The sequence below is a fragment of the Protomyctophum bolini genome (genome assembly GCF_963924005.1).
Source record: "Protomyctophum bolini genome assembly, chromosome: 14".
Taxonomy (NCBI): Eukaryota; Metazoa; Chordata; class Actinopteri; order Myctophiformes; family Myctophidae; genus Protomyctophum; species Protomyctophum bolini.
Window position 1 is genome coordinate 40,547,922 of NC_137875.1, and position 27,158 is coordinate 40,575,079.

The 27,158-nt window shown below is 40.7% G+C and overlaps 2 protein-coding genes across 2 annotated transcripts; one reads left to right on the forward strand and one right to left on the reverse strand.

Annotated features, from left to right (window-relative positions):
- LOC308328886 (solute carrier family 22 member 7-like) lies at positions 1-13,136 on the forward strand (the record flags this gene model as incomplete). Its single annotated transcript, XM_080782998.1, has 10 exons — positions 1-393; positions 1,112-1,215; positions 2,511-2,665; positions 4,513-4,681; positions 5,314-5,434; positions 7,712-7,821; positions 9,193-9,410; positions 10,192-10,300; positions 11,346-11,556; positions 13,125-13,136. The coding sequence occupies exons 1-10, from the start codon at positions 4-6 to the stop codon at positions 13,134-13,136; spliced, it is 1,599 nt and encodes a 532-aa protein (XP_080639124.1). The 5' UTR covers positions 1-3.
- On the reverse strand, positions 12,796-26,920 carry LOC308328514 (cytochrome P450 3A56-like). Its single transcript, XM_080782383.1, has 13 exons — positions 26,769-26,920; positions 26,064-26,163; positions 25,080-25,132; positions 22,782-22,881; positions 22,039-22,158; positions 21,547-21,632; positions 20,485-20,633; positions 19,838-19,962; positions 17,371-17,446; positions 17,014-17,174; positions 15,772-15,998; positions 15,152-15,314; positions 12,796-14,523 (listed from the first exon to the last, which is right to left on the reverse strand). The coding sequence occupies exons 1-13, from the start codon at positions 26,846-26,848 to the stop codon at positions 14,446-14,448; spliced, it is 1,518 nt and encodes a 505-aa protein (XP_080638509.1). The 5' UTR covers positions 26,849-26,920; the 3' UTR covers positions 12,796-14,445.
- Positions 26,921-27,158: the final 238 nt, after the last annotated feature.

A 27,158-nucleotide genomic window follows, 5' to 3' on the forward strand; every position in this document is an offset into this window, starting at 1 on the left:
AAGATGAAGTTTGACAACATTCTCGAAGAGATCGATGGCTTTGGACGTTTTCAGTTCCTGCTCATTGCACTGCAGGTCATCCCTCGGGTGGTTCTGCCCTGTCACTTCCTGCTGAACAACTTCATCGCAGCAGTGCCATCTCACCACTGTGACACCCGCGGTGTCCTGGGTGACGATGGCGGACACTTCGGGAATCTAAGTCGGGAGCAGAGGATGACTATTGGCATTCCCCTGCGGGAAGACGGGAGTCCGGACTCCTGCGAGATGTTCCCAGAGCCACAGTTGCATCTCCTGTCCCATGCTTTGGATGGCACCAATGCATCCGTGCAGGTCCCTTGTCAGAGTGGATGGCTTTATGATAACACAACCTTCAAATCTACTCTTGCCACTGAGGTAAAATATGAGTTACTTACAATTTGCAATAATAAGCATAGCCGTGTCAAATCAATGCCATCATCTGATTCTTATAACATTGTGTTCGGAAATGATCCTCCACCAATCAATGATGCGACTTGAGTTTGCGTTTGAATAAACGTTTCTATAGTCTTAAAGAAACGCCTTCTATGCTTTGAAATAGTTCACTGTAAGTTTATTTTACAATATGGACAGCTTCGTTATTATTGTCCACTCCACCCCTTTTGCAACCAGATCTGTGTCTGTCTGTCAGTGTGTCTGTCCTGGGCATAACTGTGTCTGTCTGTCAGTGTGTCTGTCCTGGGCATAACTGTGTCTGTCTGTCAGTGTGTCTGTCCTGGACATAACTCGAGGACTGTCACTGTCTGCGACCGCCGCGCGTCAAAACAGCCGCATAGTTCATTATTTTCAATGAACCTATCGCACACCGGCTCCGTCCGCCGTGTCGCGCCGCTTCGCGCCGATAGAACCAGTTCTATTTTCCAGGCGGCACCGCGCGGCAACGCGTCGCGCCGCGTCGGACGGAGCCGGTGTGTGTTGGGCTTGACTACAATTATCTTGCCATGTGTGTCGGGGGATGTGCAGTGCCTGTTTTGGTTGTGTGAGGATAAACCAGCCGTGCGTGAAGTTCTTGACAATGTGGACAGAGTAGTAGTAGGCCTGAGTGAATTATCTGTGTGTTGCTTTTCTTTTCAAGTGGGACCTCGTGTGTGACCGAAAAGGCATGGCCGAAGCCACAGGCACAATTTTCTTCTTTGGAGTGATGATTGGAGCAATAGCTTTCGGCTTCATCTGTGATAGGTATACATATCTCTTACAAATTCTGTCAAACAATTGGCGTGGTGAACAGTAACTATTAAGTACATTTACTGTACTGGGGACTTTTTTTTAAATGTATTTCCACACAACAGTTCTAAGTTATATCAATGACATATAGTTCAATGTTGAAGATTTGTGGTATTCCCCTTTAAAGATGGAGTGCCGTGATTTCTTTCCACACTTAAACATGATCACCAGGTGTTATATAAGGAGGTATAATTTTTTCAAAAAAGTGTACAGTATTTGTTAAAATGATGGTTTTATGTGGACACACCCGCCAGTTCATTAGGTATGCGTGAGTTTAACTTTAGCACCACCCACCTAATCCAGTCCCTCCGCCTCCTCCTTTAAGACCACCCACTTGTCCTAGCCCCTCCCCCTCCTTATAAAAGGATGGCTCTGCCCTTTTGTTTACAAAATGACAAATTGGTGTCTGTAATGTAACAAACTCATGTTTTTGTGAATGTCAGAAGTGAACACTTCCCATGTTTCTGAGATATCGGATAAGCGCCATTATGCACTTATACTGCCACCATCCATGTATACAGGCCTATAATCCACACATCCATACCATATCAGATCTGTTTTTTTTCTGATTTTTTTCGTCATTTTCTTATTTCCTCCAATTATATTGACCCTATTGTCACAATCTCATCATCCAATTAAATCATAGTTTATAAAATAATTCTAGATTATAAAAGAAACAACCTGAACAGCAAGAGCAACTAGAGGCTATAAGGCTGGTTTGTTGTGGTTTCCTTGATTAATCCTGAGGACCCGACGTGAACTTTTACTTGCTTCCAATCTAACGAAAAACAGTCTGCTCTGCTGTTAACTGGTAATGTGTGCCTGTGTGCCGGTAATGGGTGAAATGACACATAGTTAGGCACAGGTGGGCTCCACCGTTCAGTTCACACGTGTGTATGTGGCAGGCAGCTTCGCCCACAGAGGTTGTCGTATTTAAAAAAATATATATATAGAGGGGGAGGTGTGTGTGTGTGCGTGTGCAATAGTAATACGTCACACACTATCAGTGTTTATATCATTGGCCCGTTTGACTGTCAAGGGTTCATCCTCCAGGAAGAAACCCTAAATGCAAAGTTATTACACCATTGGACATTAAAATGACTCCAGGGTGTCTAATGAAGTATACTGTCCCCTCATAGACACATGGAAAACTGGAAAAATACAAAAGTCGTGGCACTCCATCTTTAAGATAACATTTATAAGCATTTCATGAACCTTTGCCGTCTCTAATTCGTCACACTCTTTTACAGGTTTGGGAGGAAGAGCTGTCTTTTGGTGGCTTACCTTATGGTCATCGTATTTGGCTTCTGCAGTGCTTTCGCAAACTCATACATCCTGTTTGCGGTTATGCGATTCTTCACTGGATTTGGAAATTCAGGAATGGCCATAATCTCCGTTGTTCTCTGTAAGTATAGTAGCAACACCATCAAACATGTTATGATGTATTCAGAAGTGTTTGATATAAAGTGATAAGACCATCTTGGTCTTCACAAATTCTGGCACCCTATTGTTACACAGGAAGTCATAGTCAGAGATTTTTTCCCCAAAAAAATATTCATTGTTACTATAATTTCATTTAGATTTGATAGGCTATATTTCTGTTTTCATTGGTGCAAACTGCAAATATATCGGCGTCCCAAAGTGACACAGAAAAAAGCAAATAATAGATGCCATAAAAAACAATAAGAATATAGGCCTATATTCAAATATTTGTGCCGCATTTTCACGATTTTTCAAAAATAGCAGACCTACAAGCTCGTAGCGCGCCACTCGGTGGTGCGCTATGAGCTTGTAGATCTGCTATTTTTCAATAGCTAAAGTATTATAACATAATGCTTATAGTTAAAACACCAAAAGGGGTTCCCGCCCAGAATGGGTTTTTAAAGGGAGGTTACATGACTTGGTATAATTATTGTCTTAGTCAAATACTCCTCAAATCCTATGAGGTGGTGACAGTGTTGTCTGTTGGCAATACATGTTAGTCGATTATTTTCATTGGGTTCAGTCAGGTCAAAGAATGTAACTATTGTAGCTAGTATAGGCCTATAAGTATAGGCCTATAAGTCACCAGTCCAGCACTGCTAAATATGTTAAAAAAATAATAATCAAACAAAAGGATGCAGTGTCACTGCATTCTTTTATTTATTTATATATTTTAATTGAATTTCCCAAAGAAAATATAAAGAAAATAAGTGAAAAAATCACCCCCTCATGCATTAGGACAATATCAGTCAGCAGAACCACGGTTTCAATGAATAAAATAAAAGGGAGTTTTAAGATACAATTTTGTTTCATATAGGAAGGGGGCATGCATGTCACACAAAAGCCTGCGTAGATGTTACAATGATCTTAAAGATGGAGTGGCACATTTTTTTTTATTTTTCCAGTTTTTCATGTGTCTATGAGGTGACAGTACTTCATTAGACACCCTGGAGTCGTTTGTATGTGCACTGGTGTATTCACTTTGTATTTAGGGTTTCTTCCTGGAGGCTGAACCCTTGACAGTCAAACGGGCCAATGAAATAAACAGTAATATAGTGACATCACACTATCAGCCCCTGCCCTAACCCCTCCCCTTTTATCATACGACTACAGTTGTGGGTGCGGTTTCGGTTCAGGTGGATCACCCTTAGAGTATCTATGAATAGAGATGGCATCCGAGTTCTCCTCCCATCCACTTGCATTAAGTTGCTCAAAAGCGCATGAGGCGATTTCACTCCTCCTTCCGTGTAGGAACAGAGTGCATTCTGGGATGGATTTGCCCCAAACACATGAACGCACTGCCGTTGAACGTGCACGAACGCGCACGAACGTGCTGCCGTCGTGAACGTGCACAGTGCATAGTCAACGGACCAGCGTTTTCATGTGTTTGGGTCCACGCTGCAATACCAGATTCGGCCACTATGTCCAGTTCGCCTCTGGGTGCCGTCTCTATTCATATATACTCTAAGGGGATCACCACCCATCACCACCCACCAGGCAAACCAGGCATACTTAATGAACTGGTGGGCGTGTCCATATAAAAGCATGCTTTTAATTATTTTTAACAGATACTGTACACTTTTTGGAAAAAGTTCTTCCTCATATTATAATATACCTGATGATCATGTTTTAGGGTGGAAACAAATTGTGGCACTCCATCTTTAAACATGCTTGAAAGTGAAATATCCCTTTAAGTAGCCACGTATATATATACCTAAAGGAAAATGCATACATTTATTATATTATGCTTTAACCTTAACCTCCATCCAGGCATAGAGTGGGTTGACGTTGATCACAGGTCATTCATCGGTGTGATTGGCAGCTTGGGCTGGTCAGTCGGCAACATGCTGTTGGCAGGCTATGCATATCTAGTGAATGACTGGCGGATGCTCATTATCACGGTCACCGCGCCCATGTGTGTTGCTGTTTTGACTTGGTGGTAAGCGCCTTTTGTATTTCCATATTATTTATCCATAATGTTTCTCAAGAGACAAACCTTCATTGGGTATGGAAGCTGCATTTCCACCGCTGAATAATATTTAAAAGGCCTGTGTTATTTATAATTATTCCCTCGCAACTTTGACTTTAAAGGTAGAGTCAGTGATTTCACATAATTCAAATATCACTTATTTTTTTGTTTTGTTGTTATAATCCTCTCTACTATAGAGTGTGCTGACCATATAAGGAGTTCCTCCCTGTCCCCAATTAACCCCTGGGGGTCAAAAAACCTTAGGTTTCGTTTTTGTTCTCTATCCTGATTGGATGAAAGCTTGTGTCCCAAGGCAAAAACGAAACCTAAGGGTTTTTGACTGAAATCACTGACACCCCCTTTAATACTATAATCATACTTATGTGGGGAGTTTTCCTTAAACTTTCGTCTCACCTTCACGAGGAACAAAATTGCAAGAAAAACTAAACTGACATTGCAATGATTGCATTTAAGATTGTCTTCCATATTGGGGTGACTAAAATTTTGGATCAGATTTGATAGCCAAGCTATACAAAATACAGTCATTGGGATGTCATTAGTTTGTCTGTGCAATATGCATACATATCTTTAATAATTTGCAGGTGGATTCCAGAATCTGCAAGATGGCTTTTAGCCAATGGTCAAGTGGACAAGGCACATTTTTACCTGGATAGATGCGCACAAATCAACAAGAGAGAAAGGCTGTCCAGAGATAAATTAGAGGTAAGTTCCAAAACATTTCTCAGTATATCAGTATATCAGTCAGTCATAGGAGGCCTTCGCTATGTTTCACCAGTTTCAATTGAAACTGGCCTCCACCCTCAGGGGGGCCTCCAAGCTCCAACTGAACGTCAGGCGTCAGTCAACCCCCGCCACTCTTGGCCCTCTCTATCTCGCTCACTCACTGCCTTGCTCTCTCCCAACAATGTTAAGTTACACCTACTAGCCCTTACCCGTTGTGAGATATTTTCCCCCCTCTTGTGGCCGTGGGGGGTACTGCGCCCGGGCGCATTGCCCATCATGTGGTGATGTAAAAACAATATTTGTACAGTAAATATGACAGTTGCGTCTGTAAAAAGTAGCCTAGCCGGTTTCTGGGAGCGTGCAGGTTTTTTTTGGCATGGAGAGATGTGTGCTAATAGTGTGGCTCGGTCGGAGATAGACCACGGATAAACGGCTGTAAACGGCTGTTTTTATTCACTAATAAATTCATTATTAATCATTAATGTGTCAAATGGGAAAAAGGGCTTCGTTACGCCCTCCATATAATTATGGTCCATGCCTGTGTGAAAAGTGGGAGTGATTCGTGCAGTTAATGATGAGATAATGCGCTGTCAGTGACATTCAGACATTCAGACAGACAGACATTCAGACATTCGCTGAATTATAGTATGATTTTATGTAAATAGCCGTGGTAAAATGTGCAGCATTGTGAGGTAAAGGGGAGACACTTTAATTTGTGAAGGAACGACAGGATGAGGAGAGGTGGTGTTGTTGCTAATTGTCGAGAGTAATGGCTACGTGTGATATACAATTTGTATCAATACGGCTGTATCAACAAAATAATGGGTATATGGTCATATTTGGTCTTGAAACGGGCCTCCAGATTCCTAAGGACGCCCCTGCAGTCAGTATAGAGTCCGAATCCATGGAGCAGTGCCCTGTAGGCCAGCCAGGCGTATAGCTAGCAGTCTTACTTAGACTTAGTTCCTCCCGTTCCTATTGGAACATTGGGCGACGAGTCCTCTCCATTTATTCCGGTCACTGGCGACCCTTCTTGCTCCGTGTCAGCTGACACCCATCTCACTTAGGTCTTCCTTGGCTGTCTGTCTCCATGTCTTCTTTGGCCTCCCTCTCTTCCTCTTTCCACCTTCTGGCATCCAGTCCATTGCCTCACTTGCCGGTCTCTCTCTTGGCAGTCGGAGTACGTGTCCAGCCATTCTCCTTCTCCTTTCATCGCTAGCAGTGCTACGGTGTAAAACTGTGCTTAATGGTACACCGCAATGATGGCTTCGCCCAGGGCACCCCTAGCATGGCTTTGGCCAGACACATTACATCACGCCTCGAGGAAGCGTGAGTGAATCCATGTTATCAGTCTGGCCAAAGCCAGGCGAAGGGCACCCCTCCTTGGATTTGTCTCTATACAGTATCAACAAGAGTTTGATTCTTCTTATAGGGAGAAGGCTATATCATCTTCCAGGCTATAAATACTATAACACACTTGCGGCTGGTCAGGTGTACATTATGTAATACTGTAAGTATTTTATAGTGTTTGACATTGCCAGTGTTTAAATATTGAAACTGCTTACAGTACTTAGCTCATTGCAGCTATACCCCTATATCTCCCATTATAAAATGGGCTGGTCAAATCACACAATCTGATTCGTTGATAGATATGTTATAATAACCGTATACCATAGATACTCTCTAACTACACACAATATAGCCTTATAGGATGCAGGCTATAGTTTGATGGTTCGTGGATCGTGTTTAATGTTTATTCTATTTTGTAATGCATATATTATTGTCTTGGACCTGAGGAAGACTAGACCGTCACTCAGGTCTCCGTTTTTAAGAAACAATAAACAGGGACAAATAAACAGGGACAGAGTGGCATTCCGACCATAGACTGTAAAAAATAGATTCCGACGCACCACCATTCCGACTATGTGTTCATTTCAAAGTCTACTAGTCGTCAGGAGCTTTCATGCAGTGTAGGGGATAACAACAAACTTTGTTGGTCTGGGACTACTTTGTTGTTGTTTTGTTTTTTTAATCCTGTAATGTATTTTGTTGGTAAAAACTATTATAATTACAATGTAGTATATAGTATACTGTAGTTAAACTTGTTTTTTTTTAATCAATTAAGTTTCACTAATGCATTGGATTAGTCAGTCCCAATTCTGTAGATCCAGCTACAGGACTAGTTTTAATTGTGTACGTATTCTGCAAAGGTTTACTGTAAAAGCACAGAACTAACTTTTTTTTTTTTTTTTTCAGACCCTTTGCAATACAGAGACCTTTAAAAACTGTGACAGGACGTACACTTACCTTGACCTAATTAAGACCCCAAAGATGAGATCATTGTGTCTGCTGACTGGCATCGTTTGGTGAGTATCGCTTTCTTTTTCCTTTTACCCTTTTTTCTACCCAATTTAGTTGTTATTCCTCCCCACACATATTTGAGTGTTGTCACTGCTGTTGTATTTGTATCCTACTGACTCACCTGTCAGTAAGGAGCCCCCACCGGGGACATAGAGGGCTGTATTTTGCGTGTCTTATAAGTACCAGGTCTTATTACCTAACTTGAGTAAACTAAAGACCTGGAGGCGTGATCAATGCTCTTTTGGCCACTCAGAATAGCCAAATGACATTGTTCCAGGTCTTTAGCTTACTCAAGTTAGGTAATAAGACATGGTACTCAAGACACGCAAAATACAGCCCAGTCTGAGCCTCTGTACTCCTCCCACCCAACACTCCCTGCTGACTACTAGTGCCGTCCCAGCCTGTGTAGGGTATCCCTTTAACAATAATGAATTACTACAAGTTCCAATATAGGTGCAAGTAGCAATACATGGGGGGCAAGTATAGTAAGCATAGCACAGTGTCATGATTTATCAGCATGTGGTCAATTACCTGTAGCTTTATGTTCCTGTATTGGACATTAGCGGTCCCGTTCTACCACTTTGTTAAAATTAAAGAGCTATTTAATAAACAGAAATGTCATTTTGTCAATTTCAGCCGATATGGGAGAGAGTACGTTCATTTGCTTAAATTGCATTGTGTCCCAGTACCAATTTTGTCTGCTCACTTCTTCGTGTCATAAACTGCCAAATTCACTTCTTCGTCGTGTATCAGATAAACACACAGGATACACGGTTTCCTCCTGTATGAGTAGTATACGCTCTCCTGATTGGATGAATGTTTGATCCTGACCTGAAAATGTATTTTCTGTGGAGGCCTACTTAAAGAGCTATAGTGAGACAGGGAGACACTGTTACTGAATGACACAAAGTTTATAGCTTTTATGATTGCTATCAGAATATAGACATATTTAACACTTATTTATAATATGACTGACTTACTGCATCTTTAATTTCGTTATATTGTATCATAATATTCAGTTCAGTTTTTACCTTTCTAACCTTTCTAATAATTTGTATTTGTTCATTTCGTATTGTACATTTCTTCATCTATTTATGCAATTTGTTATTGTATGGCACCCTGTGACTCTTGTTTCAAAAGGAAATACAGTTTTCTGATTAACTGTATCATCAGAAAGCTCCTATCTCCATATTTTTTTTTTCCCCCGTAAATTAACGCCTTACTTGATGACAAAATAGCATCAAAAGTAGCAGATCCACGAGACGGAGACGATATATTATAAATCTGAAATTACACGATGCTTATTCCTCATGGTTTCAATGGATTAACAAAACAACAAAAGCTTTGGCGTTCACAACAGATGCCTTACTTTGCAGGTATGGAGTAGCATCAACATACTACGGAATCAGCCTGAACCTCACTGGACTTGGCCTGAACATCTACCTCACCCACTTCATCTACGCCGCCATTGAAGTGCCTGCCAAACTCACCGTCTATTTCTGCCTCAATATCATTGGACGGAGAAAGTGCCAGGCTGGCACTCTTTTACTATGCGGAACCTGCATTCTTATAAACATCTTAATTCCTAAAGGTTGTATAAAGATTATATTACGTATATGTTATAGTTGTGTTTAACAAAACACTGAGTCAGGTAGTTTTGTGTGTAAGTGTTCTCATTTCATACTGTAAAAAGGGCATCTTTGAAAAACAAAGGAAAGGTCACGCACAATGTCAGACACTTGCCAAAATGTTGCTCTTTATTATTATTTTTATATATTTTTTTATCCCACGATTTTGTAACCCATTTTTCACCCCTGTGTCAATCATCTAATGTGATCCTTGGCTCTACACACCCTCCACCAACCTAATCCCCCATATATGGGGGACATGGGGAGAGCAACGGACTTGAACTCATGCTTCCTTCATGCATGAGTGTCCAAGTTGCTCCTTTACACCTGACAGGGGGGAGTTTCCCTGGTTGGACGTAGCGCGTGGAAGGAACACGTTATTCCAACCAGTTCCTTTCCCCTCCATCAGGCGCCCCGGCTGGCCAGGGGGAGGCAGTTTTAGTGACCAGGATTACTGCATGTTTTTTGTGAGGGTACCTACCCTAGGGGACACGGGGAGAACATGCAAACTTTTCTTTGTTTTTCAAAGATCCCCTTTTTAATGTAGCCTATGCTCTATTGCCCCTACGCACCTGTCACTAGCCTTTTGAGTTTTGAGTCGGCCTTTCGCTAAATAACTCATTTCATACTGTGACAGAGTTGAGGCTGACCAAACCCAAACTATATCCTGGCCTGCAGTATTATTACATTAAATCAGAATGTTTTGATGATGTAATTTGTCATGTTGGTTCATGGTTCTATATGCAGATGTGCGGCTTGTGCGTATCGTTGTGGCCATACTTGGAAAAGGCCTGTCAGAAGCTGCGTTCACAACCGTTTACCTCTACACAACAGAGCTTTACCCTACCGTTGTAAGGTCAGTCAAATGACTGTTGCACGTCAATGACTGACCGAGACTATACATTTGAAAGAAGTCGGATAGGTGCTCGTTGATGCCGGGTTTCCATGGATCAGCACTCATACACTTGTCTGCTCTGAAGTAAATTAGTATAGCAGTTCGGTCAAAACATCACCGAATCGGGTTGATGCGGAGCCTTTGCTCGAAACGTTATTAAATAAATTACTTTGGAACAGACGAGTGTGCAGGTTTATTATTTCTCTTCATAATTTACAACCCAGCACCTCAACCAAGGAATGTGCATATATTAGGGCCTTAAAGGTTTTATGACATTCATTTTCATTTTTTTTTCTTTTTTTTTTTAGGCTTTATGACCTCAATTACACCCAAAAAACCTGAACTTTGAACATTCAGTGGATTTTCTGTGGTCTGAAGTTTCCTTTGGGCTTTGAAAGCCTTTTGAGCTACAATGAAAACAGGCAAAACAGTGAAAACAGTGACATCTGCTGGCAAATCCCATTGACATATATGGGATTTGCAGGATCTTACATCACAAACTGCCGGCAAATCAGAGCCCTGTTTGAGCCAGAAAACCCCAGATCACAGAAAATCTACTGAATGTTAAAAGTTCATGTTTTTTGGGTGCAATTGAGATTAGAAAACCTAAAAAAAATAAGAACAATTCCAAATCTTTTTTTTTAATGTCACAATCCCTTTAAGCAAAGTAGTAGTAAATCCACTAGTCGATCTTGCTGGTACGATTTTGTAGGCCTCAAGATCAGGTAGATTATACTTATAGTCACCAATGTACACAGTTTTTTAATGTACAAATATTTATTTCCATAAAAAGATATATTACACACTAGTCGACTAGTAAACTAGGCAACTAGTCAAATAGTAAAAATGACTAGAAGTGAATGCCGTAGCATACATACATTCTTCCATGGATCGGGCTACATGAGAAAATCCATACTATTATATCATTAACATTATTATTATTATTATCGTTAAATATCAAATGATACAGGCTACTTACTAATTGCTTTCTCCTCTTAAACTATAGGCAAAATGGCGTGGGCTATACCAGTTTCGTTGGTCGTCTAGGTGTCTCAATAGCGCCGTTCATTCTTCTTTTGCACAACGTATGGAAACTGCTTCCAGAGATCATTATCTGCTCGGTGGCCATTACGTGTGGCCTGGTGTCCTTGCTTCTGCCAGAAACACATAATGCACGTCTCCCGGAAACCATCGAGGACATTGAACATCCAATGAAGGTAAACAATTTAATTTCACTGACAAGGCTCTATAGTCTAGTCTCTTTGTGGTAGTAGTGATAATCTATATTATATTATTTATAAGTCATCTGAAAGTTAAGTAATTTGGCAGCCCAATTCCAATAAAATGCGATCACTTCTGCAGAATTCAATTGAAGCCTTGGGTCAAAAACTACTGGGGTACAGTTATCGTCGCTATGGACATTAAGAAACTGTTAGTTGTGGCAAATTCTTCTTCTAAGGTTAAAAATAATAATACAGATCTCGGGATCTATGGGAATGGCATGGTTCCAATGTGTAAGAAGTTGACACATTTCAAAAAGTACAAGGCAGGGGTCTTCGACGTGTTCAGGCTAAGAACCCCTTAGATAAGAGAGATGAACCAGGGTCATATTGGATCAAATTGTGTTTAAACAGTTCATAGATGCAATTGTTCTGCTATTACTCCAATCCTCTTTGTCGAAATAGCAGAAGTGAGCTTGTAGAAGGGGGAAGTAAAAAACAACAAAAACTTAATAAACATATATCAGATTCGGCTACATTTTTATTTTAAACGTCGGTATTGGTGTCGGCCAAGAATTTCCATATCGGTTTCCATACAGAAAAGTGAAGACGCAAAAGTGAGGACGCAAATTGTGATTGGCCGGGAATGAGATGACGTAGATGATGTATGATAAGAGCGCGCCTCACTCAATCTTTATCCTACTACTTTTTTAATATTTGATTATTCTGACCCATACAACTGGCACTGTGCAAAAGAAATGTGGCACTAATTGGTCCAGCGGTTTTTGCAACAGTCTGACACAATGCGTGGCTGGTTAAGACTCACCCGTGACTCCCGACATGTGTTGCCTGTTAAGACACATACATGGCTGGTTAAGACTCACCCGTGACTCCCGACATGTGTTGCCTGTTAAGACACATACATGGCTGGTTAAGACTCACCCGTGACTCCCGACATGTGTTGCCTGTTAAGACACATACATGGCTGGTTAAGACTCACCCGTGGCTCCCCCCCGACATATGTGGCCGGTTAAGACACTGGAAATCTCTGTTGGAACCGTTACCCCCACAACCCGGTTTCGGATAAGTGGTTGAAGATCGATGGACGGATATTAAATTAAGCCTCGGAGTTAAAATTTGTTTTATTGCCAGGTTTTTCATTATGAAAAGACAAAGTCAGACAGAGAGAACAACATTACACAGAGAACCGATTCCCTGTCCCACAAGGTGTTCATCTTACAATTTATTTATTTATGCTCAATTATATCAGTTGAGCCATATCTCCTTATACAGCACTCCAAAAACATCCAAACCAGCTGTTGTTTCTGAAATATTAATCATGAAACTGTGGAATAATTACAGTAGTACACTACTGCTGTGATATTTGTCACTGCTTTTGCTGATGTACGGATTACCACAGCACAACATGCTACTGCAGATGTTTTTCATATAGGCTATAACTGACTAAACAAAACTGAGAAATGCAGAATGCATATTTAATTAGCCATCATCCAAAAATAATTAACATTGTGTTAATGTTAATTGTGTCTAATCATGTTAATTAGGGATTGAGATGAGAAATCGAATCGAATGTGGTTATCGGGTTCCACAAGGAAGCGAGTAGCTCCAATGGCTCCATTTATAATGACAGGAATTATGATACTTCATAATTGCTGGGAACTCATAGAAATGTGTTTTGTAAAGATCAGTGTAATAACGTATAATGACTGTATACAGTATAATGCATTATTATAGTGCGATTACAACTACAAGTGGTCATTAATGCTCATGATAAAATACAATTTCTTTCTACTCTGTCTGTCTCATATATGGACAGTTGGACACTTCAGGAATCTGTCTACCAGTGACATCATCATTAAGCAGGGTTTTATTTTGAGTTTAATGGCTTTCATTATAGAATGCCAACTTTCCAGAAATAGAAAGCCCACAGTTTCTATTAGCTTGGACAAAGATTGGACCATATTATGAGCATTAGTGAAGACCAATAATATATGAAGATATAGTTCTAAATGAGTGAAGTCGTCCTTTAAGTAAAGTGCAAAGTTTCACGCCTGTTCACAGACACACAGATGGACGGAAGGATGGATGGATAGGGTGAATAGAATCTTATGATTTACCCGGTTTAACTATAGGAAATCTTTGGGAAATCCAGTGCTTGATATTGGTGAGACATGACAATAAACAGGACACATTGGATTTTGGTGGGATCCGTATAACAGTGGAAATTAATGCACGGGTACAAATATTTTTTTTTACCAAAGAGAAGCACATAGATTGAGTACAATAAAAAGCCTGAAAGGGATCCCTGCGGAACACCAGACGGGATGCTGCTAGAAGCGTTACTGCACCAAAATGTCCACCAGTGTCCAGCAATTGTGAAGTACTGCATTATAATACTATAAAATATATATTTCATTTGACAATACTTCACAAGTATACTTATAAAAGTCTTCATAATGTGTTGTAAAAAATTACAAGCAATTAAAATAAAATATATAGCGGTATATACTTTTACAGATTTATAAGCAGATTATAAGTAGGTTTCTAACAAATTATAGACATGGAATGCATAAGCATGTGTTACCGTGGCATTACTACTGGTAGTGTGCGTACGAAGTCTGGTCCAGCGGGTTGCAAAATTGCACACACACACACACACACACACACACAGAGAGGGTCGCTCTTATAGATGGCTCGCCTCCTGCAGAGCCGCGGTAAGGGAGCTGCAAAAGTTTGTATAATTTCATGCTCTGTTGAATCATTATGTGTAGTGTGTGTAGCTTTTTACCACTGGCCGTTATCAGAGAGTTATCAGCATCACTAAACATATTTGTAGATGCCATTGAGAACAGTTACTGCTTCAGCTCAATTATTGTTTCTCGGAACAAACTTCAGTTGGATTGGCTCAACTGGCTTGAACAAACTGTTGAACTCCAGGGGAATCTGAAACAAACAACATGGGAGTTAAAATCAGAACTCGGAGAGTATATGCAGCTTTTCACTCCAAACACATGGCCTGGCGTCTGGTAATCACTATAGTGAAATCAGTTTTATTCCCACTAAAAACATGCATACTCTAAAGCCAATGTTTCTCCACCTTTTCAGACTGTGACCCCCCAAAATGATCATAGTTGAACTGTGGAAAGTGGGGATCCATCCCCCCACCCTGGCAAGCACATGGAATTGTAAGAGTTGAAGCATTGGAATTGAGTAGCCGATATATAAGCTCACAACGCCTCGCAAATAATATTTCAGGCTATTTGAAATATAGTAAAGCGATATGGAATTTGTATTTTAGTGCAATTATCCCATTCTGAACGGGAACCCATTTTGGTGTTAGCATCATGTCATGCTTTAGCTATTGAAAAATAGCAGATCTACAAGCTCATAGCGCGCCACCGAGTGGCGCGCTACGAGCTTGTAGGTCTGCTATTTTTGAAAAATCGAAGAACGACTGACATTTTTAGAATCTGATCTCAGGTCAGAATGGGTTAATCAGACCAGTGTGTGTGTGTCCAGTGGAAAACCTCGTATGAATCTGATCTCAGGTCAGAATGGGTTATAAGCTCACCATTGTTTCTTTGCAGGACTCCACAGTGTAAGTCTGCAGGAGACGTGCGAGCACCATCTTCATGACCAGGACTGCAAAGCGCATCCCGACGCAATTGCGAGGACCGATTCCAAATGGCATATAGACGTATGGGTTTATATTGTGCTTGTTGTCTTTACTGAACCTGCAAAGGAAAAAGAAAAAAAGGCACATATTCTAAACTGTCAACACCCCCAAAAGTATACATTTCGTATCAATTCCTGTTGCCGGGGAATACATGATGACAAATGTTTACTTAAAGTACATTTGTTACTTTGTTTTAGACATGTTTAACATAATCTCTGACTAATAATAATGGCTTATTGGCTACCATTTCTGGTATTTGCATTCAATTTCAAAAACTAGTAATGATCAAATTATGTTTTTTTGGATGTACAATCCCTTTATGACAGTTTTGCAACAGTTCCAATGAGTTGCTGTAAATGCAACAGCAATTTAGTTTGTGAAATAAATTACCAATTGTGCCATTGAAACATGCCCCCTTTCTTCTGCGTGTTTTGTTCTTACAAATACACAAATACACAATAATGGTGGTTGTATGACGGTTCCTTGACCGAGAAAAGCATGTTGATATAGCCTACCGTTCTGGTTGGAAAAGCTCAGGGTTGTTCCAGTACTGCGGGTCCTTGTGTAGCAGCATCACAGGGATCCCCACCAGCGTGTTCTCAGGGATGGTGAAGCCATTGACTTCGACGGTCGTCTTGCACATCCTCTCCAGCCGAGGTGCGGTAGGAAGCAAACGCATAGACTCACAAATGACCTGATCCAGGTACTGTAGGTCCATCAAACCCTCGTATGAAACAGGAGCCTGCATGGAGCCAAAAAAGGTAGATTTAATGAACGCGCAGACAGGAGATGTGATGGATCCAGTGAACTTATACACTGACGTTCTTGAAATGCTATTATGTATCACAGTATGATTGGAAAATCTGTCAGATTGAAAAAGGAGCACTTGTTTTCTTGAGCCGTGTAATCTACACTGGAGGGCAACGAGAGCCAAGGCATCTCATTCTCAGTTATGTGACACAGACCTGTGTTGAATAAACTAACCTGACAAAACCCCCCTCCCGATTCAAACGGTGAAATTAAAAAAGAAATACATCTGCGAGCTCCCAACAAGCTCACGGGTCAGCAGTTTATTTTAGCCGTTATACTCAAGTCACCTATAAAGACAGTGTGCCCCCGACGGTGAAACCGAGTGGACCTTTTTCAGTCCGACTGGTTTTCCCCAATCGTACAGTGAAACATACATTAATGCCATTGACAGCTTTCATCATGTGCTGTACGTCATCTGTCAGAGAAAAAGGATTAGTTCACCCAGAAATTAAAATTAATCTTCTCAACCTTATAGAGTAGACCCTTCTTAACGCTGGAAAATGGCAGCTCTGCCAACACCGTTGTAACAAAGGTGAAGTTTGCCAACAGCGGGCCAGAACTACAGCAGATTCTCCAAAAGAACTGAAGAAGTCAACATTGACCAGTTATTTTTGAGTTACCAAATAGGGCAAAACATTTCCATAAAACTTTTTTGTTGTGCACCCAAATATCAGACATTTAAAAGTAAAGTTATTTTAAAATAACTGTGTAGTGTGTACCATTAACTTAACTTATTTGAGAGATTTTAGAGACTTTAGGCAAGCTTCCTGTGTAATGTACTGTACCAGACAAATCAACTTCCAACTGGTATGAGAGTGAGTTGATAGTGAAATAATTAATATTTTTGGGAGAACTATATTCAGTTATACACTTGAAGGAGCTGACACCAAATATTTTTTACATACCATTTACATACATAATATTATAATAATATATTATTTAATTACATCTTTTGGGACACTGGCATCTATTTCTTCCTGCAAAGTCTTCAGTACATCAGGGTTGGTTGCCAGGTTATACATGATGAAGCTCAGAGTGGTACTGGTGGTGTCATAACCACCAAAGATGAAAAGAAAGGACTGGGAGAGGATCTCAGCTTCAGTCAATCCTGTAGCAAAAACAAACAAAGCTTTACTAAAAAAAACACACATAAAATGTATCCTTATAGCGTATTCAGATATTGGACTTGGTGGCATACCAAAAAGTAGACGACAAGGCTTTAGTTTTTTTTTTTTTTTAAAGAGGTCAGAACGGATAAATGTGGTGGAAGAAAATCAATGTAATTGAAAAATACAACATCATACCTTTGCTTGGCTGTTCATTCTTTAGTGCTTTCTCCGGTATCTCATTCTGAATCATCAGCTGTAGGAAGTCTCGACTCTGGACAACAAATAAAATGTTACATAATTATCCTCTATGCCCCTTGTGCCAAAATGACGTATCCACAAAAACAAATGTTTAGTAGCTTAATTGCTATCTGATTATCTTTTTAACCTGAAATGGTGCATTAACGGAAAACTACCAATATGCCAATAAATGAAGGACGTAATACTGACTCAGATAAACATCATTTGACGCACACTTGGGCCATTTCATTTTATGCTCTCAAGAGTTAAAGATCTATAAGGGTCCATTTGGTTACCAACTCTTAAACTCTTGAGAGCGTATTTGGCTTCATTTTACGCTCTCTTACGCTTTCATTTTTTAGTTACATTATTGTTAAATATCTGCATTACTTAATTTACAATAAGTCTACACAATTACAGAATGTAGAATAATTGATATTTTGATCAACGTTTGCCACAGCAGAATTGTGGACAAAATCTTAGCCAATGATACCAAAATATTCTTCCGTTTTGGGTCTGCGAGACTAGGGCTGTATTTTGCGTGTCTTAAGTACCAGGTCTTATTCCCTAACTTGAGTAAACTAAAGACCTGGAGGCTTGGTCAATGCTCTTTGGCCACTCAAGAATAGCCAAATGGCATTGATCACGCCTCCAGGTCTTTAGTTTACTCAAGTTAGGGAATAAGACCTGGTACTTAAGACACGCAAAATACAGCCCTAATATTATAAATCTCATCAAACGGTGGTCCGTGGCTCAAATGCCAAAATGCTCAAAAACCAACTATATAAAGTGCCCCTCAGAGCACAGGTCTCCACCAGGGCAGGTCAGGTTGTGGCACTATAATAGTAGGCCAATGTGAATAGGGTGCCATTTCTTCTTATACGCCTTGGATGATTTGAGGCATTTTGTTCCAAAAATGTTGGTGGTGCTATAACAGCCGGCCAATGTGAAAAGGGTGGGATATATTCCTCAGCCTATTGTAGGAAAGTCTGTGAAAGATTTCACGTACATTGCACGCTGCGTTCATGATTTGAGGCCTTTTTGTTCAAAAAGGAGCCAATCCTGCAAACTTTGAAAGCCAACGTTATAGCCAATTAGGATGGAAATATGAAATATCGGACAGATCCGGCCTGAACACATGACTATAGAGATAGTGTGTAACGATCTGCGGGATTTTTGGACAGAATCTGGAGGAGTATAATATCAAAAGATGTGTTTTTAAAAAGTCAGGTGGTGCTACAGTATAACAGGCCGTTCTGGAGAATTTGGGGGCAGAGGTTCATCGTTGGCATCCAGGGAGTGCGTGTGCAAAGTTTGGCATCGACCTTGTTAACGGTGCCGGAGATTAGCTGTACACGGACGGACGGACGGACGGACGGACGGAGTGCAAAACACACTCTCTCCCCATGCCTTCGGCCTGGTGGAGACAACAATGTCTTAAATGCCTTCACTGTTTCAGGGCCGTGCAGAGAGCACTAGGGGGGGCAGGGGCTCAAACTCCAGAAAAGGGCACATGTGTATGGGCGCGCGTAGCGTGCGCCGATTGTTGGGGGTGGTCTTTTTGTGGAGTCCTTCCCTTGTTGTGCCATTGGACAGTAAAATAAGCAATACTGTATGTTCTAATTAGTCTGAAACTAAAACTGACTGCATGGGCCTGGCAGATTAAAAGATAATTCATTATGATAGTGGAATTTATCATTACTTGTCAAATGTTCGTCTTGAAGGGCCAATGCCACTTATTGGCCCCCACATAAGCCCTTATTGACCCCCCCACACAAGCCCTTATTTGCCCCCCACAAGCCCTTATTTGCCCCCCCCCCCCCCCCCCCCCCCAAACACACACACACACACACACACACACACACACACACACACACACACACATGTCCTTATGTGGGGGGGGGGGATGTTTTAAAGAAAGGGCACTTTCTGCAAAAAGGGCAGGTGCTCAAGCCCCCCTAGCCTACCCCCGCTCCCCTCTGCACGTGCCTGCACTGTTTATTACAAGTTGGACCTTATCGCACCTGGACCTTCAGCTGATGGAAGATGACGTGATGGAGCGTAAAGGCTCATACATTTCCGTGGTGGGGTGACCACCGAACTACAACATGACGTCACTGAGCCGCGGTGAACAGCAAACCACCGCCACCGCTCCAGCCCTTCTCTCTGTTTTTACTCACCACCGCTCAATGTTATTTCAGCTCCGGTGGTCAGCTCACCACCGGAGCGGTGGTCACCTCATCACCGAAAATCCAGACTATGAATAGGCCTTAACAAGCCAACACTGGGCAGTAAAGATGGGTGGTGGGCTCTGCCAACATTTTACCACTGAATCTCTCTACACACACACACACACACACACACACACACACAATTTGCACTGCAACTTTTTTCTACAATAATTAAGTAAACAAACGAAGCTTACAGAGTTATCTGCATGATGCTGGCCTTTAAATCTCTTGATGATATTTAAGCAGAAGTCCACACTCTCTTTTGGGAATAGTGAAACACCCAACAGCTTAAAAAGATGGGATGAGAAGGGGAAGAACACTGAAAAGGAGAAAGAATTTGTTATCAACATCTTAGCCTTTGCTTCCGTGCTGTGATTTAGGCCATGCATTTAGAGATTCCATTCACTCTCATTGTTGGTCTGTGAACGTTCTCAATATTACCCTTTTGACACATGATAAACATAAACTATTAAAGTTTCTTTGGCTTATTCACCATGAGGCACCAGTGCTCGTGTCACTATTTTCATTTTGCTCACAGGCCACAGAAGCAACAGATTCATTAATATGTGCATTTGTACAGTATCATGCCCAAGATTCTACCTTCAAATTCACTTCAGATTTTAACCAGTTTACGTGTTCTGTTGAAACTACAACCATTTACATCCTGAACATTCTCCATCTACATAAAATAATGTTATGTGTGTGTGTATATAATTTAAACAAATTATGCTTAAAATATGCATGAACTTACATTGAAAATACATTTGTATTGTCAAAGACATAATTCACTATCGATACTATTGTGTAATTTGAAAATGTACCAACAGATCGGACAACATACTCATGAAAAGGAATAGCCATAATCTCCCCCCTATCTCCACAACTTTCTTGACATGACTGACAAGAGGGTCATCTGGGTTGTTGACAGAGTTGGTATCCACACCAAACGACGCGCTGGTCACGACATCTAAAGCGTAGGGCCCGAAGAACCTAAAACAAAACGAGTTTTTTTAAATTATTATTCCCACGATTTTGTAACCCATTTTTCACCCCTGTGTCAATTATCTAATGTGATCCTTGGCTCTACACACCCTCCGCCAACCTAGTCCCCATATATGAGGGACATGGGGAGAGCAACGGACTTGAACTCATGCTTCCTTCATGCCCGAGTGTCCAAGTTGCTCCTTTACACCTGACAGGGGGGAGTTTCCCAGCTGGTTGGACGTAGCGCGTGGAAGGAACACGTTATTCCAACCAGTTCCTTTCCCCTCCATCAGGCGCCCCGGCTGGCCAGGGGGAGGCAGTTTAGTGACCAGGATTACTGCATGTTTTTTGTGAGGGTACCTACCCTAGGGGACACGGGGAGAACATGCAAACTCCACACAGAAAGGCCCTTTCGCCAACCCCCGCATCGGGTATGGGCACTGATGACGCGGAGGAGGAAACACGCCGCCAGCACCCACAGCGTCCCGAGCGGGAATCGAACCCAGGACCTTCTAGACAGCACTACCAACTGTGCCACCGTGTTATTTTAACACATATCAACACAAACATTTCCCCTGAGACATAACATAAGCATGAGGGGAAACAAAATAGAGGGTTTCTTTGAGGGATCTACAGTGTCATGTAAATTAGTTTTCACTGTAATGGGTCCCGGGATCATCATAATCATTTCCAAGTTCACAAAACGTGTGAGATTTCTTATGCCCTTTTGTTCAGTGGTTTTTATCAGTTTTCTCTCGAGACATCAGGTTTGAAATATTTCATTATATCAATAACGGTGACCGGACCAAAGTCTTTCTTATTTCCACTATTTTTAATTTTAGTAAAAGGTTATTAAATGTGTCAGATTTTGTTTTTAATATATAAATGCACTTGCAGGTTACTGCTTGAAAACATATACCTTTTAATGTCAACAGATTCATCCAGATTGGTTTTCCCTAGAGTCTCAACGAGTCTGTCTGCATACTGCCGAACATTAGGGAACACCTTCACGAAAGGACAAAACAAACCATTAGTACAGTACAAGCGTGGGGTAATATGTACTGTGTCATGCATCTTCATTCCTTTCATATAGGAATACACAAAGAGAACACCTTTCTTTTGTCATAATTATTATTACAGAGCATATCTTACACAAAAGAAAAAGAGCACCCCGCCCAACTCAGGAGTCGGTTTACATTCTTTAGGAATTAAGTTAATAACACCACACACACACACACACACACACACACACACACACACACTGTCACTGCTGAAAATTCACAGCCAACCTAATGCTATTAGGAATTATGTAGGCAGACTGGAAAACATGCTCCTTTAAGATTAGTCAATTTGTGAATGACCATTGATACGTGCCATTTCACTATAGATTAGGACCAAAATGTATCATTACCTGCCTCATCCTTCCACCAGTGAAAGATGGGGATATGGTACTCCGAATTCTCTTCCACCTTTCATCTTTAACTACTGTCAAGCCATCTGCCATCGGCCCCATAAAGTCTTTATCCATGTCCTGTGAACATGATTATATATACTGTGATTAGCACCACATTTGTCTATGAATTGTGACAGCCCGAAATGGTCCCGAGCCGTGTGTCAATCACCCCACTGTCACCCTGTTGTCTTTAAATGCCAGTGATTGCACCTGGTGTTCCCACGAGGGTGGGAATTGTGAATGAGGAAGTCAGAGCCTCTGTAGTACACAGTTTGTGGCGACTGTTTTAGTCCATTAAAGTGTGACCGAAGCCCGTCAAATTGACATTAATCCCACATCAGAAGGAGCTGCTTGCACCCTAAATAGACAGCGGGAGATCAGTCTGTTACAAAGAACTACCGGTAGCTAAACAACCACACCCCATTGATTAAACCTTGTGTTTGTTAAACACTGTTTGGCTAACCAAATTGTATGAAACCAGAAAAGCACTTCTGAACAACACTTCTGAATTTATCTCCTTATGGAGTTATGATGTTCATGACAATGATAGATATGGCCATAGGATTTTTGAAATGTTCCAAACTCTAGGCTATATATAGCATATACCATGACCTGAGCACACATACAACCACTGGTTTTAAATAACATCTGACAGAAGTGTTTGTTTGTATGAATAATATGGTACTGTGTAGCCATCTCACCCTGCGGTTGGTAAACGCGGAGAAGCATTCCTTCACCATGACAGTTTTAATCATCTCAGGATCTGCCACCATCACACACGGTTTGCGTCCTTCAAATGTCCTACACATGAACCCCATGATATCACAGTATATATATGAATAAAGTTCAGTCAGTTCTTATGGAATTTGAAAGTAGACATGCAATGATGCAAACAGAAAATGATATCCTTTCTCAGCACCAAATAGAAGATGAGGTCTTTGCTTTTCTGTCATGTTTAAGCTGACATGGCCCTTGTGCCTGGAGCTCTGTGAGGCCCGACACGCTACAAAAACTACAAAATAAAATTGAGCTGACTTCAACTTATTTTCTTTCAGGTAAGCTTCACACACACACACAATATTCACAGGCGCACAATAAAATCAATGGAACGGTCAGGTTTGGGTTGGCTCAGGTCTTTAGCACATTTCTGCGGGTGGGGGACGGGTTAGGTCGGCATCACTACTGCTTAATATGAACATATTATGTGTTGTGTAATGTAGCTTTACCCATGACAGCCGCGGGAAAATTCTCACTAACGCTTAGTCAGACAGACAGTAAGGGAGAGTATGGGATCAGTCATGGCAGCGGTGTAGTGTGTAAAGTTTGTCAGTGAATAAATGCTCCTGTTTGAGACTCCTTTACCGCAGCTTAAAAATCACCTGCATGATATCCATGGGTTCTGTATCTGGATTAAACCAAATTATTCTCAAATAGACATTGTCTCCGACTCGGACAACAAAAAGCTAATGTGTTAACCTCACCTTAAGGTTAACCTGCAGCGATTCTCATTTAGTGACACTCAGTCACCCCTCCTAAATACATTATATAACATAGCTAGGTTATATTTTTCTTAAAAAGACACAAAAATGTATATATATATATATAGCTACGGAGGCTTTTATGTAATCTATTCTAGTGTGTTCGATAGGTTGCCATACACAGTAGTTATTTCCGTTAGTCGGTCCACGTGGGTATACAATTAACCAGGGTGATGATACACGAAAGAAGAAGAACTGTGCAATACTTTAAAACAGTCGTCATGTTGCACACATGCCTATACTATAATTGCTGATATTTGAGCTATACCATCGTTGAAATTAAACAATATAATTCAAACTTCAGCTTGTCACACTCCAGGGCTGCATGAACAGCGCTTCAGCGCTGTTTTCTGACGCGGCTCTGCAATTAACCATCTAGAATTCCAAATATGGAGCTGACTTTGCTGCACATGTCCGAGTCTGACATCATGAATTCCATATTTGGACATGGCTAACTAACCTTGGAAATTCATATATGAACATATAGCCGACTCTGAATCATCCTGACATCACCGGGATGACACGATTATTCTGTCAGGCGTACTAACTTTATTATTATTATTACATAATACAAGACAGGACTCGAGATATTATTCTACACTCTACAGTCAAGACCCTTTACCTCCAGGACTCTTATCATCAGAATCCTGGCAGCTCTCTGCTGAAACCCCTTTGATACTTATAGGGCTTCCAATTGCCGTTGAACCACCTTTTCGAACTACACAGGTTAGACAATCTCGGTTGAGTCCTTTTTTCTTCAATTAGTATTTTACACATCGTTGATGTGGGGCAGAAACCGCCATCTGCATATTTTAAAACTTAAAATGCAGTGTCATACAAAAGTAGCACGATGTGACGTGTTGTGAGCTTGTAGATCTGCTATTTTTTTACTATTTTAGAATTTGAATCCTGAAAAGTAGGCCTAACAGTTTGGGACATATACAGTATGAGTGCAACACAACGCTAACTTTAGATCTTTATTTCAATACCGTGAAAAATACCATATAAGCTATACCGCTGCATTTTGTTAGATACTAGATGCCATACTGAACTGTGAAAGTGTTGTGTTAACTTGTTAGTGTCCGAATAGTGATCATACTAACATTTTCCTTTTTAGGTATTTGTTGCAACCTCAAGAGCCAATACAGTATACAGTAATAATAAAATAATTTAAAAAACTATAATATAGTATTTAGTTTTACTATAAGCTCTTGCACTTATCTGGCATATGTAGTTCTTCAAATAAGGAAAGAAATAGTCAGAGAAACAAGAACACGCAGTAAAGTGTTCATTTAATTGTAAAATGGACCTGTACATGTTTTACATCGTGTATTAATATTCACACTCAAAATGGACGGTTCAAATTTGGGACTTTGTTGATATATTATTCACACAGTTTATAATTGTAACATACAAACAGATGAACTTCATGATTTGAATAATCTGAATAATTAAACTTACCCCCACACATTCCCATACTTGCTGTAGCATTCACTGTCGAAATGCTCAATGCCCTATATGACATTTCAGGAATAATAGTATTAGTATTACAGGTTAACCCATTCTGACCGGGCACCCATTTTGGTGTTTAGCATCATGTTATGCTTTACCTATTGAAAAATAGCAGATCTACAAGCTCATAGCGCGCCACCGAGTGGCGCGCTACGAGCTTGTAGGTCTGCTATTTTTGAAAAATTGAAGAACGACTGACATTTTTACAATCTGATCTCAGGTCAGAATGGGTTCATCAGACCAGTGTGTGTCGGGTGGAAAACCTCGTATGAATCTGATCTCAGGTCAGAATGGGTTAAGACAGAGCATGCAGAAATGCCATGAAGAAGGAGAAAAGTAGCAATATAACATTGCAACATGGTGATAGCATTAGCAGCCTGTGACAATCAAAAAAGAGTTCAGAATAGAATAGGCCTAAATTGTTTTTGTGGTCAATGCATGATGAACTTGCATGATGATAATAATAATAATAATGTAGCGGCCAGCTATGGCTGCAGCCAATAGGACTGTCTTGGGGTGGGACTTCTAGAGTGAGTGACGGGGGTCCTATAGGTAGAGGCTCTCTGTGCCGGGTAGTGAGGTGGAGAGTGCACGTTTACCTAAGAGGAATATCAATGCGGTTGTTGTTACATGAGTGTTCTAACAGTAATAAAGAGGGATCTTTATCGTTGGTAACTACGTCTCTGCCTCCTGTTCCTGGGATCGTTACAATAATAATAATGATAATTATTATTATTATTAAATATTTCATGCCAAAAAGCCATTTAAAAAAGTTTGAACCATTAGAAATTCGACCTAACTGGAAAGGTCCCATTACGTAACCTTTAGTAGGCCATAAATGGCCTCGGTTCACAGTAAAACATGCATTTGGCGACCTCTGGATGTGTGCTCACAGGCTGCACTGGCGCATGGATGGAGAATGAGATCACTTACCTTTTTAATTTGGTATGGCAACGTTCCCATGAAAGGCAGGGGCTTTGGTCCTGGAATCCCCAGCTTTTTGAAAAAGCCATGATATGGCCAAAGACTATATCTAGATGACACAAAAGCAGGATGCCCATAATATTGATTAATTGTTGCACAAAGTTGCGCAATCACATGATTTGCAGTGCAGCATGATCATATTGTGCAACAGTTACATTGAGGAAATGTAGAGTAGGCCTTCTGTTGCGGTTAATTGGCTTTGATTTGTAGCTGTTGAGCTGCGTATAACTTAATTGTTAATTTGTCATGTATTATAACAGATTTGTGTATGATTTATACAACTAAAAAGTTAAACAGCAGGTGTTTTTCCACATAATTATGTAATGGCATTACACATACAATTAACGGCAACGCACACGCTGTCTGTCACACACAAACTTTGATCAGTCATACTGTTTGAAATGACGTAAACAATGTTGAACATATATATGCCTATAATGGCGTGCTATTGTCTATATAAAGTCGCAACTCGCAACGTTCTGGGGTTCTTCTGTTTGTACAAATGGTGTATTATTCTCGGACGTGACCAGAATAAGGCAAAAAGGTTTAACGAAACATTAATACATGGGTATTGCTATTGCGTGGTATAACTGCGCAGCTTGAGGAATGCAAAACAAGAATTGAACTAGGCTAAAGGCGGAAGGATATACTCACAATAACAGCAGAGTAAAACACAGAACAAGGAGCGTCCACGTAGTCGCTGAAAACAACGGCAAGGCAAACATTCCGATCATAATTGTTCGTTTCGCCTGCTTCCTTTTCTCTAAATAAAGTGAAATACAAACAGGCTTTTATAGCCTTTAAATCACCCAAAGCCTGGGAGGAGCAAAGATCAGTGGAGGAGGGGTCAACGTCAGTCTCAAGTTCATAATAATGAATTGACAGATGTTCCTATTAATATAGAAATGTCTCGAGTCATGAGTCTAGAGAAATGATCGCTTTCGCAAATATGTTAAATTCGGAGTGTTTGTGTAAAGTTGTGCTATATACAGCCCATGGGACAGCCTGCAGTGCGACTGCGACACTTAATTTAATTTAATTAGA

Coding starts and splice junctions, on each gene's coding strand:
- LOC308328514 (XM_080782383.1), bottom strand. CDS start 26,848: ATGATCGGAATGTTTGCCTTGCCGTTGTTTTCAGCGACTACGTGGACG. Junction 26,164..26,768: donor TGTTTTACTCTGCTGTTATT/GTGAGTATATCC, acceptor TGTGTCATCTAG/ATATAGTCTTTGGCCATATC. Junction 20,634..21,546: donor GAATCTGTTGACATTAAAAG/GTATATGTTTTC, acceptor GTTTTGTTTTAG/GTTCTTCGGGCCCTACGCTT.